The sequence below is a fragment of the Pseudopodoces humilis genome, chromosome 30, assembly GCF_049639895.1.
Source record: "Pseudopodoces humilis isolate 2021_Gansu_Grassland_sample_001 chromosome 30, ASM4963989v1, whole genome shotgun sequence".
NCBI lineage: Eukaryota > Metazoa > Chordata > Aves > Passeriformes > Paridae > Pseudopodoces > Pseudopodoces humilis.
Genome location: NC_142229.1, coordinates 1,006,837 through 1,024,496, shown reverse-complemented (window position 1 = coordinate 1,024,496; position 17,660 = coordinate 1,006,837). Strand labels below are relative to the sequence as shown.

The window sequence follows — 17,660 nt, the reverse complement described above, 5'->3', positions numbered from 1 at the left end:
CTGCTGGACATTGTGCCTAAGGCTGGGAATCCACAGTGCAGTCACAGAGCTCTGGTAATGAGCTGTCAGCCTCAGGACAGACCTAATGCAATGCCTGGAATCTGCTCAGGGAAATTCCCAAGCTCAGGAGAATTTGATGATTTCAGCTCCTCCCTTTGCCTCCGAGCTCTGCATTTTCCCAGGGCAATCCACTTCCAAGGTCTCAGCAGCACCTGTATCCCCAGCCCAAATTCCTGATGAGCTCCTCTCTCAGCCAGGCACCAGAGGAAGCACCGAGTAAGAGTGTCAGAAGTGTTCCACATCCTCCTGCATTTCCTTTCCAAATTTGCAGCCCTCAATTGCTGCAGGAGGCACAGCTGGCTCAGCTCCGCCGGAAACATGGCCAGTCAATTTTGGGAACATCTTTGGGAACTCTCACACTTTACAAGTGCTGAGCTCAGGGAAATTTTGCCCCTGTGCATTTCTTGGTACATCATTGGTGCCTCTCCAGCACAGCTCCCCTCAGGCCGGGGTTATATTTGCAATGCCAAGGGCAAATAAAGGCTCCAAGTGGTAAAAACTGTCCCTGGATCCCTGCAATGTCCAAGGCCAGGTTGGACAGGGCTTGGCACAACCCAGGGCCGTGGAAGGTGTCCCCACCCATGGCAGAGGGTAGCACTGGGTGATCTTAAACCCTTCCTTCCAAGCTGTTTTATGATTCACTGATTGCTAAAATGTGCCTTCTCTGAGCTGCTGCTCCCAAGGGCAGAGCTCTGAGGAGCAGCACGGTCACCCTCCCCTTTCCTGACTCTCCCCACACCCCCAGGGCTTGGAACACTCTCCTGGGGCTGGTTCACCCTCAGTTTACAGCCCAGCACAAACTCAGGTTCTACAGAGGGGTGGGAGAGGAGAGAAGGAGCCTCAGCACAGAAGGAAGCAGAAGATCTCAGTTAACAGCGCTCATCCTCCCATGTCCCAGATTCACTGGAAAGAAACCCCCGGTGCTTTGGCCCTGCAGGGAGCTCAGAGGGCTGATGAAGAGTTCCTGCTCCCACTCTCCTCCCTCCTGCCTCCCAGGATCCCATCTCTTTGGGATGTCCCACCTGTGGGATCACTCCCATTTCCCCAAGCACTGATGAACTCCTCAGCCACTGGTCCTTGCTCAGCATTCCTCACAAACCCCTCAGGCTGATGACCAAAGGAAATGCAACCACTGCTCTTAAAAATGCAAAATTCAGGCAGTCCTCGAGGGATTTCTCCCATGGGGCCACAACTCTGAGCTCAGGCTGAGCCCCCAGGGCACCTCTTTTAATGCTGCATTACAGAACTGGAACCTCACCCTGAACCCTCTCTGGAGATGGAAACTATTCTGGTTTATCCTCTCTGCTTCTGGTTCCAAGCAGCACCATGATGTTCAGTAAATAATAAACACAGCATGGCAACATTTCCCTTGAAATTAGGCTCAGAAGAAGGTCTGCAGCAGCCCACCAAGGTTTAGTTCCTTTAGCAGTGTACTTCCTCCCAACGGAAAGAGGGGAAGGAGCAGAATTTTGACCGAAGGTGATTCTGTGTGTCTGATTTCAAATGTGTGAACACAAGTGACAACCAGCCCCGTTTCCAGTCCTGTGGAGAAGACAGCAGAGCTGTCCCTGTGTGTGAACAGGTGGCTGTTTATCCACGGGGTATGGCCAGACATGGAGAAGGAAAGGTGTAAAAAGCGACCTCACAGCGCTCAGTTCACACAGAAAAGCTGTTCACCTGCCTGCCTGTTGTTTGTTTTGTCCCTGCCAGCCTGGGAAAGGGGACAGCAATGACCTTCCAGGAGACAGAAACATTTTCCTTCTCCCCACACCAGCCAGCCATTCTCAGATATTCTGTGAATGTGATGTGCATGAAATACAGAATACCATATCTGGCGTTATGAAATCCCTTTTTACAGCTTCCAGATCTCCAGCAAATGTACAAATAAATGGGAAAGTGAGAGGGAGGGAGAGGCACAAAGCGAATCCCAGGCTGAGGGAGCAGCACTCTGCTAACTGGATGGCCAGAGCCAAAATCAGGAGCATCCAGTTATTTTAGCAAGCCTTGCCAAGAGACTAAATAGACGAGCACAGGCCAGGTGTCAGTGATTATAATCCCACTGCTGCCAAAGTCGCTCCCGTTTGCAGCCAGCCTGCCTTTGGCTCTCTCTCCCCAGCACAAGGAATAATTCCTGAAGCAGGGACTGGGAAAAGCAGCCCTACAAAGCACAGCTGCACCTGCCCTGCTCCAGGGCAGCTCTCACCTGTGGGACTCTGCTGAATGCTCAAAACCTCATGGAATATTAAAACAACACCATCCCTGGAGCTGCTGTGGAGAGAAGAACCTGTGGAGATACCTCAGCATGTTATTCCCAGGCAGATTCTGCGGTGGAAAATGAGTGGTTTATGGATGGGATGAGCTGGATGCTTCCACGCCCAAAATGATCCCTGTGCAGGTACCAGCTCTGCTCATCTGACCTCAAAAACCACCCCACCACCCACAACAGCATCTGAGCAGGCAGCCCTCTCCTTTCCCAGTTCAAATGGAACCGATCCATCACCCTTTCCCAAAACCACCCCCTTTTTGGGCCTTCAGCCACCCCCAGGCACGGGGGGTGAACACATGAAAGCAGAAAATGCTTTGGGAAACGTTGCTAAAAGAAGTAAAAGCAATCAACTGTTCAGCAAAGAGTCCTGGAGCCTGCCTCCCTCACGCAGGTATCCAGGCACTCCTCTCCCCTCTGACAGCTTCTTTTTTTGGGAGAAACCTCAGGTTGAGCACAGGGAATGAGCCAGGCAGCCCCGGGGGAGGATGGGCCTGAGCTGCATCACACCTGCACAAAATAATAGTTTTCCACAAGTACAGATAAATTAGGAAATAAAGAGGGGTTCCATTTCCTATTTTTTTCACCAAACACAAACCCTTTCCACTGCTGAAGACTCTACAAGGGGTTTTTTTTACCATTTTTAAGTGCTGTACAGTGAATATCTCTCCTTTTACAAGTGGAACCTTGTAGCTATGGAGACGCAGAATGTCAAATCCAAGCTGAAGACAGGATTTCAGTGGGGGCTTTGGGTTGCTACATGTGCCTTCAATGATCTGCTTTCCATCTCCTGAAGTCTTTATTATTCTCTATTATTTATTAGTCTGTAACAGTGTGCAAAGAGCCACTGGCTGCTCAATAAGGACACAAACACGGAGTGACCTGTCAGACACAGCTCTGGGGCGTCCTGCACAGTCTGATTTACACCCAGGGGCACCACAAACCGCCCCCCTCAGTCCTGCAAGGTTGTCATCAGTTTAATTTAAGCCAAATGAAACCGTTCTGGTGCAGCCACAGCACCTGGAAGCCAGGTGAGCTGGGGTCCCCTGGTGTTTAGTGCTGGGTGTAACAACCACGGCCACCTGGGGAATTACGCCACACTGACCTCGTGTTGCTGCACCTGGGAGGACTCCTGAGCCTTGCAATTACCTGCTGTAATCCCAATTATCCCAATTCCAGTCTCCCAAACATCGTCCCTGTCTTGTGTGATCCAAAACGCATTAGGGAGGATGGTGTCGTTACCTGGATGGTAAACTCGGTTATCACGAGCACATTCATCTGTCTGCTTACCACCACGGAGCAAATGAAACCACATTTTAGTCAGGCTAATGAAACCTCAGTGGTGTCAAACCTGAGCATGAAGAGGACACATGAATGCTCTTTGTGACAGCCAGAGGAAATTCAAAATGATTTGACCATCACTCATTTTCTATTTATGCTGGTAACAGTGAATAAACCAAATCGCACACCTTCATTCTGCATTTCCTGGAGCAATGACAAGGATATGGCAGGTTTTCTGTTCTGTTCTGAAGACAACACTGCTCCAAAGAAAGCAATCCCAAACCACTGCATTTTTCTTCCTTCCCCTTAGCTCCACAGTCCAAAACCATCTGGGGAGTTCAGGTGGCAAATATGAAACCTCTCAAAAGGCGCCCCATTGTCAGAGAGTGAAAACGTTGGGTTTTGAACAATCCAGATCCAAGAACTGCAGATCCCACTCTGCTCATCTTCACCACACCTCCCACAGCACCTGGGCTCAGAATTCCCACAGCCAATCCCAACCTGCACCAAGGGGTGGGAATAAGCTCCAAGAGGCACATGAAACACTCTCAGTAGAACATCCACAACCAAGGAAGCAAAGTCCACCTGGTGCCACATCATAAGCCGGATTAAGTGACCAGGACTGCAGTGGAATTGTGCAAATCCTCCTTTGCCAGCTCTAAATAAGCAGCAGCATTCCAGGCAAACCCATCCCCTGCATCCACAGCAGTGGAGTCATTGGCAGGAGAGCAACAAAACAATTTGGAATTTCCTTGCAAAGCTGGACAGCAGAAGAGAAGCGCTGAGAGCTTTTCCTGATTGTGTTTCCCATGTTGCTGAGTCAAATCCTGACACGGCCTGAAGATTGTGGAAATCAACTCCAGCAGGGCTGTCTAAGCCTCCACTGATCACTGAAATGAAATTAAACCCTCCAAGAATCCCCTTTTCCCAACCCAGACATTTGCAAATGTGCTGTTTGACAAAGGCTCAAGTCCAGAGGAGCCTCTGTGCTCCTGCTGCTCCAGGAAAACAACTCCAAGATCCTGCTGCAGTCCTGTTGTCCCCTGGTTTGCTCCTGAACCAGATCAAAAATGCAGGGAATCTTTGGCAATAACATGAAATAGGCCATAAACCCCTCAAGATTTGATGTGAGGTCTGGAGAAAAGAGGTTTCCATATTTAGTTTTAAACCAGAAAAGGCTCTTAAGCTCCTCTGCATCTACCAATCCATTAAAAATAGGATTCTCTTGTAGCCACAGCTCATCAAATGGGTGCAAACAGGAGGAGAACAACACTCCAGATGCCTTTATCACAGTTGTTGACTCCAACTTAATCGCTTTTTTAATAAGTCTTAATTATTCAAAATAATCACCATCCCTTCCCTGCCTGTTGTCATTTAACGCGAGAGAACCTTCTACAGAGCAAACCCCAAAGCAGGAAAAAAAACAACCAAAAAAAGAACAAAATCTCATTAATCTTTCTAATATTTAGAGATACCTCAAGAGCTTCAAACATTTACCTCTCCTTCCCAGCAGCTGAAATGGTTTTAGGAGGATCATGGTTCATACCTCGCATTCCCTGGAGCCAGAGATGGTGTAGGTGCAGGGTCCAGATCCATTAACGGATACATCCATGGTCTCAGAGTTTGTTGGCTTGTAGTCCACGTAATATTCCTGCAAAGGGGAGTTCATTTGCCTCTCCGACTCCCGGGCCTTTTTCCTGCGCCTCTTCATGAGCGTGTGCTGCTGGAGCTGCTTCATGCTGGCAGGATAACGCTTCCAGGACACGTAGATGACCAGCAGGATCATGGCCACGGAGAGGAAGAGGGCCACGCTCCCCGCGATGATCTTGTGGAAGGACACATGCTCGTATTCCGGCTCCACCGCGGGCGTTGGGATGTCTGCGGAAGGGCTTGGCATCGCGGATGTTGGCTGGTGGCTTTCCAGTTTGGAAACGGTGGGTTTGGGGATGAACAGGGGTCTCTGGGGGGTTTGGGGGGCCTGGTAGGACCTTTCGGTAGCCACCACCTGGATTTCGGCACAGATATTATAGGTTTCCACAGCGTCGCTCACCTTCTCGCCCTGGATGTGTTTGGGGCCTGCACAGATCATGGTGCTCTCCTTATTTCCCTTGAAATTCTTAAGCCAATTAAACAGGGGGCAAATGCTTCGAGTACATTCCCACATATTCCCGGACAGAGTGATGGAGATGAGCGAGATCCACGTGTTGATGGTCTCCTGGGAGATGTTGGTGAGTTTGTTGGAATCCAGGTTCAGCTTTTGCAGGTTGGGCAGGCACTGGAAGGTGCCGGGCTCTACCCCTGCGATGTCATTGCCCGATAAATCCAAGTTGTGCAAGGAACTCCATGTCCACGTCAACCCCTGGCTGATGGAGCGGATCCTATTCCACTGCAAGTAAATGGAGCGGAGGTTGAAGAGCCGCGGGAAGTGCGCAAAATTGATCTTAGAAAACTGGTTGTGCTCCAAGTGGAGCTCCGTCAGCTTCAAAAGGCCGGCGAAGGCGTTGCGGGACAAGCTCCGCAGGCGGTTGTAGCCCAAATCCAGGAAGTCGAGGTTGCGGCAGTCCTGGAAAACGCGGATGGGCACCGTTTTCAGCGAGTTGGACCTCAGGTGCAGGATCAGGAGCTTGCGGAGGCCCTTGAACTGCTCCGCCTGCAGCACCTGCAGCTTGTTGTAGGACAGGTCCAGGTTGCGGAGGTTGGGCACGGGGTGGAAGGTCTTGTTGTGCAGGTGGGTGATTTTGTTGGAGCTCAGGATCAGCTCCTTCAGCCGGCGGATCCCCTGGAAGGCGTCCTCATCCACGGAGCTGATGTAATTGTGGTCGAGGTACAGCCATATCAGCTGATTGAGGCCCGCGAACTGGTGGGATTTCAGCTTCTGGATGCTGTTGTAGCGCAGGGACAAGCCCTGGGAGCCGCCGGAGATGTTGTGGGGGATGTCTCGGAAGGCGTGCGACTCGCAGTACACGATCTTGCCATCGCAGCGGCAGTTCTTGGGGCAGGCTCGCTGAGCACCTGCCAGCCCCGCCAGCAGCGCCAGAGGAAGCAGCCCCAGCAGCACCCTGGAGCCTCCCCGCTGCTTGATTACATGGAAACCTGCAAGATCCGAAAGGAAAAAGGGCCATTGGAAAACCTCGCAGATAAATTACCACAACACCGGGGGCTCGGGGACAGCCTGAGCCCAGTGGGGCTTTGGGAGACAACCTGTTCGCCTCCTGCCTCGGCTCTTTGTGGTGCAAATCGCCGTCCTTGGAGTGCCTGCCTGGCCATCTCTCCTGCCCCCACTGCCACCAGAGCCCCTCGGTGGGGCTTGTGGTCCCCCAGGACCAGCAGGAGCCTGTTCCCTGCCGGCTGTGCTCCTGTCCCCTGGCTCTCCGGGGAGCTGGGGTGTCCTCAGCGCTCCGTGCTGAGGTTTGAACAATAAACATATTTGTCAAGTCACTGTGCTGGATGCTCCATAGTGCTGGAGAGGAAATGAGCCAGAGCTTCTGCTCCTACGTGCTGCTCAACGTGCTCCTCAAGGAAAGCAACCGCAAGTCCAGTCCCCCCTGCCCAGATTACCCCAGACAGAGTGAAATCCACTTCTCCCAGAGTTTGATCCATCTCTGTAATGTGTATTTATGTAAAATGAGGCATTAAGTAAAGGTTTTACTTTTTTCACTGAGTGATTCGGGTTTAAGAGTAGCTTTAAGTAAAACTCATGGGGGTTTATGTACCTAAAATACAGAAGTAGATGCAGAGGAACTAAGTTTGTCCATACAGAGGAGTGTACCAGGAATGCTGGCATGGGACCCCCATGCCAGGGAAAGGTAGGAGATGTTGTCCTTTCAAATGAGTCACTGCCTAAACCCATGCTCATTTAAACTTATCCACATATGGCTGTCAATACCTAAACAGTTATTAATTTGAATTAACCCAGTAGATGGTGAAAATACCCACCCCAACACTTCCAGATAGCAGCAAACCCAGAAAGTTTAAAGGGGGATATTTCTCTTTCAATTCCCCTCTCTTGATTGATTTTAAGGGTTTGCCTTTAAGATGTCATGTTTGTCATGCAGCAGCAGTGCTGGGTGTGAGGACATATGTAATAATTGGATATATAGAATCCTGAATAATTATGAGAGGGCGTGGAGGGGGTGTCAGAACCCCCAACACCCATCTGCACGCCTGGAATAATTTTAGGGCTGCTGCCTCTGTCCAGAGTTGCAGCCTTGCTGAGAATGAAAATGCATTCTTCCAACAGGAAATATTTCAAGGGCTCATATCTCCTTGATAAATAATCACTTTATTATTTGCCACACACACACACAAAACCAAGCCAGTGCTGCAGGACTTTAATCCAATTTTAAACCGGGGGGGCAATTTGCAAAAATAATTCCTGATCTAGAATGCCCCTGCCTTCCACTTTAATGGGTAGATTTGTAATTTAAATCCTCATTTTTTTGCTCCGTTCTCTTTGCCAGCAGCAGACAGCTAGAAATATGTTCTGCCTGTTACAGACTCGGGGGCTGGGGAGGGGGGGAAGGAAGGAGGGGAATAAACCTGTCACACTCGGAAAAAAACCCCGACTGGCAAATGACTGCTGGAAATGTAGCAGAGGTACCAGGGGCCTCTTCAAAACCACCTATACAAGAAACAACTCCCCCCTCCCTCCCCTCTGCCTCTCACATCCTGCAAAGTGCCACCGCCACCCTCCCTGGCAGCCCGGCTGCTGCCGGGGACTCGGGAGGTGAGGGCGGCAGGAATTTGGGGTGAAGGAGGCAGGATTTTGGGGTGAGGGCAGCAGGATTTTGGGGTGAAGGCGGCAGGACTTTGGGGTGAAGGCGGCAGGATTTTGGGGTGAATTCGGGCACCGCCGCAGCTCCCGGAGCCCGCGCAGGTGCGGCTCACACAGGAGCGGCTGTGCCCCTGGCTCGGGGCAGGAATTCACCCCAGGGCTCCACTGCGGGAGGAAAGGTGTGTGTGTGTGCGCCTGGAGGGGGGGACGAAGGCTAAAAATACAGCGGCGAGTGCAGGCAGTGAGTCACCTGGCAGCGGAACGCCGCTGCCTCCCGTGCCCCCCCCACCACCGGCGAATAATCCAGCTGCAAAATCCACCCCACAGCTGCAGCTGTGCCAGCAAACAAACCACAAAAGTTCACTCACCCATCCTTTTGTCATCAATAACGTCCTCCTTCGCCTTCCTCCAGCTGTTTTCTCCTCTCTCTTCCTTCTTTTTTTTTTTTTTTTTTTTTTTTTTTTTTTTTTTTTTTTTTTTTTTTATCCCTTTCCCCTCGCCTCTCTCTCTTTTTCGAGCCCGGTTCCTTTGCTTTAAACCATCAGCATCCTCATGTCACAGCCCGGCTGCCACTCGCCCCGCCGCCATCCAGCGTGCCTGCCGGGAGCCCCACAAAGTTCCCCGGAGAGGACCAGCGAGAATTTTGGGGATGAGGAAGGGAAAGGATAAGGGAAGGGGTTGGGGGTGGGGAAGACAGGACGAAGGATGGGGGGAGTGTGGGGGGTAGGGAGGGACTCTAAGCTCTGAGAGCCATTGTGGAAGTCATCAGAGAACCGGCGGCGTTAAGTGGCAATCGGCGAGAAAAGCCGGAGAGGGCGATGGAGGCGAACCAACTTCTCTGGGAGGAAGGACCAAAGCTCTGCCGGAGCCTCGCATCCCTCATGCTGCTGCCTTTTGCCATCGCCGGGCACAGCGATCCATCCTCCTCCGGCTCCCGGAGCAGACAGGGCCTCCCGTGCCAAGGCAGAGCCCGCTTCAGCAGCCCCGCAGGCTCGGTTTATCCATTTAGCTGCTCGGGTTTAAAGTGTTTTGTAGCTGTGCTGAGAGACAGCTCTCGTCTAATTCCGAGGCTTTCCAGAGAGCGATGATGCTCCGGAGCTGGCTGGTGCCGAGGCTGGAGTTTGTGGAACACCGACTGCCCTCCACTGGAGAAAACCCAACGCGCATTAAAGGCTGAACAAGTGAGGCTGTCATGGCTCTGCAGACTTTGCTTCCCTCGGAAAAGAAAATTAAAGACACAGCATTGCCTTGCCCACCGTGCTCCCCTGCCAGACCCCTCCGCCTCCCCCGGACTGTGGAATGTTTATGGTGTGGGATTTTCGGACACAGGCGCTAAACAAAACACCTGCTCCCTTTGGGATTTGCCAGCCTGAGCTTGCTCTAATCCACCTGACCTGTGTATTTGGCTTGGGCAAATTCTAAACTGTTCTTCTTTTTTTTTTCTTTTTTTTTTTTTTTTTTTTTTACCTGTATTCCCGGGGGAGGAGGGGGCAGGAAAAGGAATGTTTGCAGGTTAAAAGTGAGAATCTTGGTACGGGGTCGAGGCTGTGATCACACCGATCATCCCCACAAAAGGTATTTGTTTTGAGTGCAGGCAGCAACTCCAAACGTAAACACTCCTGCTGCGGCTGGAACAGGGTTAATCCCCTGCCTCGTAGCATGTAATTTTTTTCTTTTTAAATCTAAGTGCCTTTTAGTCAGAAAAACACTGACTTTGATAAACAAGGCAGAAGTGAAGCTGCAGAGTCAGTAACACCTTTTTTCCTCCTGAGCTGCTCTCCCGTGGGGATCCTGCAGAGCCAGGCTGGGACCAAGGTGTGTCATCTCCACCTGTGTCCGGCCAGGTGTCCAGGGCTGGGATCATTCCCAGTGCCCAGGGCTGGGATCATTCCCAGTGCAGCAGGGCTGGGATCATTCCCAGTACCCAGGGCTGGGATCATTCCCAGTGCAGCAGGGCTGGGATCATTCCCAGTGCCCAGGGCTGGGATCATTCCCAGTGCAGCAGGGCTGGGATCATTCCCAGTGCAGCAGGGCTGGGATCATTCCCAGTGCAGCAGGGCTGGGATCATTCCCAGTGCCCAGGGCTGGGATCATTCCCAGCGCAGCAGGGCTGGGATCATTCCCAGTGCCCAGGGCTGGGATCATTCCCAGTGCCGGGATCATTCCCAGTGCAGCAGGGCTGGGATCATTCCCAGTGCAGCAGGGCTGGGATCATTCCCAGTGCAGCAGGGCTGGGATCATTCCCAGTGCCCAGGGCTGGGATCATTCCCAGTGCCCAGGGCTGGGATCATTCCCAGTGCAGCAGGGCTGGGATCATTCCCAGTGCAGCAGGGCCGGGATCATTCCCAGTGCCCAGGGCTGGGATCATTCCCAGTGCCCAGGGCTGGGATCATTCCCAGTGCCCAGGGCTGGGATCATTCCCAGTGCCCAGGGCTGGGATCATTCCCAGCGCAGCAGGGCTGGGATCATTCCCAGCGCAGCAGGGCTGGGATCATTCCCAGCGCAGCAGGGCTGGGATCATTCCCAGCGCAGCAGGGCTGGGATCATTCCCAGCGCAGCAGGGCTGGGATCAGAGGGATGTGGAACAGGGGCAGCTCCCTGAGCTGGTTCTGGGAGCCTCTTTACCCAGGAGCTGTGAGGATTGGAAGGCTCAGGGCAGTTCCAGGATCCCACAGGGACCATTTCTGGCTCAGGCACACTTGGGTTGCTCAGAGGGCAGCACTGGACTGTTCTGAACAGCTTTAACAGCTCCTAAAACTTGGATATTTGTGCCATTTCCATCCCCCTCACCCGTACTAAACACCCCCATCAGTTATTTGGGGAACAACTCCCTGCCCAAATCCCACTCCAGTTGCCAAAATGGTGGCAGTGCTTTATAAAGTAACTCATGAGCCCACCATCAGGTGGTATTTAATTTTCAAATATTTGAAATATTTCCCACTGTGGCCCAGTCCTCCCTGCTCAGCATTCCCCAGCCTGGGGGTGTCTGTGGGCCACTGATGACCCCACTGTGTACCAAAAAGAGGTTTGGGGTTTTGTACCAAAAAGGAAACCTGCAAAAATCTCAAGGTCAGATTCCAGCCCCTTCCATCCTAATTCCTCATTCCTGGCTCACTGCTTGCCCCTGCAATCCATCCCAGATGGAGTTACCCCTGGCCAGCTGGGACAGGGACATGGGATGGGCCAAGAGTTCAACTCCATTCCAAAAAATAAATAATAATCCCAAAACAATCCATAGAAACCAACCTGTCCTCCCCTATATCTGCATCCAGACTGCATCTGCACCCACACTGCATAAATATTCACTTCTGAACAAAAACCCTTGCTTGGTTTGTTCTGTTATGACAATTTGTCGCTACCTATAGATCAGCTATTCATTTGCATATGAAAAATATCATCATTAATCACTATTTTTATTCTGGGTTGGACAGCAGCACACACAACTCCCTCAAACAAGATTCAGAACTTAATTATCATAAGTGATGTTGAAAATACCTTTCCCATATCTCAGTTAACCCCATCTGCATCACAGCCAGAAGAACTGGAGCAGGAATTCCCATTTATTATTCCCAATAAATGTAAAAGCTGAAGTGTGCAGTTATTTATTCCATCTTGGATTGATGATTCTCCAGGATGGGTCCATTTGAAGCTCTGTCAGCTCTGTGAGTGAGCAGAGCAACGTCCACAGGATCCCATTTCCAGGGATGTCTTTTCCCAAATCCTTGGATCCTACAAGAGCTGAAGCAGCACAGCCATGAGCTCTCCTCCTACCATGGACCGAGCCTCAAAATTCCACATTCCTTCCAAAAGGTGGACATGATTTTGCTGCCTTAAAAATCCCGTGATGCTCTAATGGAAAATTTCATGAATTCCAAGGCAGAAAACTTGAGGAGCTGAGCTGAACCAGGGGAGCTTTCACTCCAAAGCACAAACGCCACCCCCTCCTTTTTTCTTTTTCATTTTCTGATGAAATAGAAAACAAACCCACTTGAACATTTGCCAAAGGAGAAGAGACGGGGAAGCTTTAATCAGCCTTAATAAGGGACTCTGAGCTAAAAAACACATGGAAAGGAGGAGGTTTCAAAGGCTTTTTGTGGTTTGGTTCCATTTCCTTGGAGCAGGGAGAGGGGTGAAGATCCCTGTCCGGAGAGACCGGGAATGTTCTGAGTGCTCAGCTGAGCCTGCTCCAGCTGGCAGAGCTCCCTCCCACCCCAACAAGGGTTACCTACAGAAATTATCCATCCTGGGAAGGGCCGTGGGGTCTGTGGGTTCTCTTCCAGGAAAATGGGTCTGCACAGGGCTGATTTTGAGTTGTCATTATTTTATATATGAATGTGCTTATTTATTTATGTACATTATCTAATAATTTTTATTTTTTATATATATCCACAAATATTATGTATATATTCTATGCATTTTTATAGTCTATGTATCTTATATATTTATATTTTTATATATTTCTATTTTTATATATTTCTATTTTTATATATTTCTATTTTTATATATTTCTATTTTTACCTATTTTTACATATTTTACCTATTTTTACATATTTTACCTATTTTTACATATTTTTATATATTATGTTCTATATGTTTGGGAATACCTGTGCCTCATCAATGCTTTTTAACTCCTCATGAATGTTTTTTTAGGTGTCAGGAAAATCCACCATCGCCAGGGGTTTATTCCACAAAGGAGACAGAGGAGTCCTTCAGCTTGACTCGAATAAAGGGAGAGAGTTCACAGGGCTCACGCCCGGGGGATTTTCTGTCTCTCGGGGTTTTGGAGGGTGCAGCCTCCCTTTTATCCCAAATCCCACCCCACGTTGGGCTCTTCCTTTCCCCACCGGTGCCAGGGAGCTGCAGCCTTCCCGAATCCCATTCCCCCTGAAGCTGCTGGTTTTACCCCAAAGCTGAGAAGTTCAGGCTCGTGCAGACCCCGCCTGTTTCACACCCAGGCTGGGCCCGCTGAGGAACCTGCTGCTCAAATTTAACAGGGACATCAGGAGATGTTTACACCCATCAAATTGTTTGTGAGGACACCAGCCCACATCTTCCCTCTCAGTGGGATCAGTGGTATGAGGCACATGAACCTAAACCCCAGGATTAACCACCCCCAGCTCAGGGAGGGGTTTTAGGGCAGTGAGAATATGTTTTTCCCCATCCTCCTGACCGCGGGAGCGCCGCACTCTGTTAGCATTCAGCTCCAGTGGATGGTTTGGTGATAAGGCCTGCTTGGAGTCAATTTATCCGGGCTGCGTTCACTTCCCTTTTAATTTGGCCTCATTCTCCAAGGATGAAACAGATCCACAGCTCAGGAATCGGCCGCTGACAGAACAGCCCCTGTGCAGCTTTGTTCCAAGGGCTGCAGAACTCACATCTTGGGTTTTCCTTTCCCCCCTCTCCCCACGGCTGGTAAATGATGAATAAATTAGCAATTTGCGTGTAATGGCTGGAGCAGCTTCATTAATACCCTGTCAGGGTGTGCCTGGTACAACTTCTGACATTGAGGCTCTAATGTCCTGTGAATTATTGATGAAAGTGCTCGAGTCCAAGTTCTTATCTCCAGCTCTTCATGTGCTAAGTGTTTAATTGTCAACAATTCATGACCACTGCCTTCGGCTGGTGCATGAAAACCCGAGTGCAGCAAACCCCTCTGGATTCCTGGGGGGGTTTGTGCCCTGTGGTGTGTACTAGCTTGAAAGCAAACCAGTAGGAGATCCCAAGTCAGAACTACAATTTACTAGGAAAATTAACATGAATGCAACAATACAGAAACACTGACAGAGTCAGAATACAACCTGCCAGCCTGTTGGTCAGGGTGTTGGTGGCAGTCCCATTAAATGGTGGTTGCAGTCCTGGAGTGGCAGACGTGGTTCTGTTGAAGCACTGATCCTGTAGAAGGGTGTGGAAATCTCCAGTGGTGTAGATGGGTCTGGTCTCTCCTCTGGGAATTCTGGATAAGGCTCCCCTGGATAAAGCTGCCTGATTGTCTGATTATATCCAGCTGGGAATGCTTGGCTCCTCCCCTGGGCAGAACATTCCGGGTGGGGTGATGGAATTTTCTCAGTCCTGCAGTGAGGCTCAATGGGCCATTGCCAGAAGAGCTCCCCTGGAGGGAGGATGGGTCTGGAGGAGATGAAGAGCACTGCCACAGCTGGTTTAACAGCTGGCAACAGAAACATCCTTTTGGTTACGTCTTGAAACCTAAGACAGTGTTTTGTTCTGGATGCAGGACATGTTGGGTTTGTTCTGGATGCAGATTGTGCTGGGTTTGTTCTGGATGCGGGATGTGCTGGGTTTGTTCTGGATGCGGGATGTGCTGTGTTTGTGCCCTGTCAGTGTTTTGTTCTGGATGCAGGATGTGCTGGGTTTGTTCTGGATGCAGGATGTGTTGTGTTCATGCCCTGTCAGTGTTTTGCTCTGGATGCAGATTGTGCTGGGTTTGTTCTGGATGCAGGATGTGCTGTGTTCATGCCCTGTCAGTGTTTTGTTCTGGATGCAGGATGTGCTGGGTTTGTTCTGGATGCAGGATGTGCTGGGTTTGTTCTGGATGCGCTGTGTTTGTGCCCTGTCAGTGTTTTGTTCTGGATGCAGGACGTGTTGGGTTTGTTCTGGATGCAGATTGTGCTGGGTTTGTTCTGGATGCAGGATGTGCTGGGTTTGTTCTGGATGCAGGACGTGTTGGGTTTGTTCTGGATGCAGATTGTGCTGGGTTTGTTCTGGATGCAGGATGTGCTGTGTTCATGCCCTGTCAGTGTTTTGCTCTGGATGCAGGACACCATCAGCAGGTTCCTCTGCCTGTCAGAGACACAGAGACTTTGGGAGCTAAAGGCATGCAGAGGCAAGGGGAATGTCCCATGTGACAGCCCTTCAAGGCATTGATGTGCCCAGAGTGTCACAACAAATCTGCTGCGCTGGGCTGGTGCCTCTTCACATTCCCTCCATGGCTCACCTCTCTTGTAGCCCAGCTTCAGAAACGAGACAACTTCTGAATTTTTTAACAAACTTTACCAGGTGTTTTGTCCTTCTTCACCCGGGGGAAGGGATTGGAAGGTTTTTTTCAAGACGCTCTGTTCCCTGGGCCTGAGGAGCGTCACATCTCAGCGGACTGGGAGCTGCCCGAGGAAGCACAAGGGATAAGCGACCATTCACAGACATCAATGTCCCAACATCCTTCCTGCTGGGTCAGGGACACCTGGTCTGGGAAAGGATCAATAAAAGAACCAAGAGTGAGGACCAAAAGAAGGCAGAGGGATCAATAACCAATAGGAAACCAAATACTAAGATCTGTGTAACTTGGGACCAATGAACATTGAACCAATGAATTTCTCAGGCCTTTGACTGTAATTCTGTGAAAAATCGAGTGAAGAGCCCTGTGTGATGGAATGATTTTCTCTGCACAGCCTGGAATGCCACACATGTGAATCTTTCCTGTGGTTTCCATTTGTTCAGGAACTCAGAAAGGCTTTCTTAAATTTCCCCCCCTTGTCACCCTGCCCCTTCTGCTGCTGCTCACAGGAATCTTCCAGTTTCCCTCAATTCAGGACCCCGATGGCCAAGAGGGCAGAGACCTCCTGCAAACCCCTGGACTGACCACCAGCTCCACGTGAAAAGAGCTGAGAAGTTTTGCACAGACCTGACACATGAAGGAAACACCAAGAGAACCACCAGGAAATCCTGCCCTGACACTTCTCATTATCCCAGCTCTTCCCTGACAGGTTAAAGCTCCCATTCCAGAGGCTGAGCATCCTTCACACCCATCGACATCAAGGGCACTCAGCTTCTCACCAAATCAGGCTTTGCTTCCTCAGAGTTACCCAAGGAGCCTCTTGTAGGAGAAAGATTGCACTTGAAAATAACAATGGAACACTTGTTGGATGGGGGGAGATGCTCAGAGCAGCTCCTCTTCAGCTCAGGACCCAGGTGAAACACCCTGGGATTGAGATTTTCACTCCAGATCCTCTTCCTGATCCCTCTCCAAGACAAGTGGGGGTTCATCCCCCTTCCAGGAAGGAGCCTTGTGTTTCTGGTAGGATAAATAGCTTGGACAATGCGGTTCCAGGCTGTTACATTTCGTATCACTCTTTCAGGATTAAATATAGAAAGGGTCTGCGGAGAGAGACATTGTAGGACAAAAAAGGAAAGAAAGGGAAATTACCCAAAGCAGCTGTTAAATCACTAAAAAAAGGAAATCCAAGCCATACAAAAATATAAGAGAACAGGAAAATGGGGATAAACTAATTTAAAAAATAAACCGCTTTATCCAGAAAAGGGAGTCCCAGTGATGCCCATCCCTGTCCCCTCCATGGAGGAAATCCCTGTTATCCCAAACTGGATAATTGGCTGGATAATCACATCTCCAGGACTCAGCCCGTACCCAGCCTGGCTTGTACAGAAATTTGAGCCAAGAATTCCTGTCCTTTCAGGATTTTGCTGTGTGTGCCTGTTTTGGGTAAAATCAAACAATGCCACACTCTGAGGGCTCGGCACTGCTGACCCCTGAAGCAGCCATTTAGCAGAAACCACATGCAAAAGCAAAAATAAAAGTAATTTATTTAATTTTGAGCTTGCAGGGTGCTAAATAAGCTCTAAGGGCAACAATTAATTGAAGAGGCTGCACTTCCTGCCAAGCAGGGAGAACCCCACCTCTCCTTAGCCTCCAGCTTCTCTTGTTGGTGTGACAATGTCAGTTTTCCCACTTGGAAAGCCAAGGCAGGGCCCGGGAGCTGGGATGATTGCGGGATGCTCATGTTTGCCAGAGCACACAAAATCCATTGCAATTGTTTGGGTACCCGGCGTGTTTAATGGGGGTGAAAAGGTGTTCCACAGGACCTTTCCAATGTGTTTTTTTAATCCTGGTTGACAAATCCCTTAGGAATTGTACATCCCTCCTCTCCCAGGGGAATACAGGGAGCTGCTGGATCTGCTGCAGGTGAAGCCAAGCTGGGTTTGGACAGCGCTTAAAAACCACCAGCAAAACCCCAAAACAATCTGAGAGAGAGAGAAAAATTGATTGGTTCAGGAAGTCAATAGAGTTCTCTGTTATAACAGATTAAATACAGAATTACTCAATTAACTTCAGATTAATTATGCCTTTCAGGTAAACACAGTGACCATCATCTTTGCTAACAGGAGGCACTGACTCTGAGGGGTCGCAACAACTTCAGCAGGGCTCTGAAAGCCCAAAACAATCCCTTTTCCACACAACCTAAACATTCCCCATTGCCAGGATACACAATTCCCAATTCCCAGCTTGTGCTGAGGGCTTCACCCAAACCCTAA

The 17,660-nt window shown here is 50.1% G+C and overlaps 1 protein-coding gene across 2 annotated transcripts in view; it reads right to left on the bottom strand.

Annotated features, from left to right (window-relative positions):
- LRRTM4 (leucine rich repeat transmembrane neuronal 4) overlaps positions 1-9,458 on the bottom strand; it is a 151,462-nt gene extending 142,004 nt beyond the window's left edge. Inside the window, exons 1-2 of one of the 2 annotated variants that reach the window (XM_088068400.1) lie at positions 8,747-9,458; positions 5,151-6,697 (exon numbers count right to left, since the gene is read on the bottom strand). In XM_088068400.1, the coding sequence (XP_087924526.1) occupies positions 5,151-6,697; positions 8,747-8,750 (1,551 nt within the window). In that variant the 5' untranslated portion in view covers positions 8,751-9,458. Of the gene's footprint in view, positions 1-5,101; positions 6,698-8,746 lie in introns of both variants that reach the window. The other variant, XM_088068401.1, reaches the window with a different exon arrangement.
- Between the last annotated feature and the right edge of the window lie 8,202 nt (positions 9,459-17,660).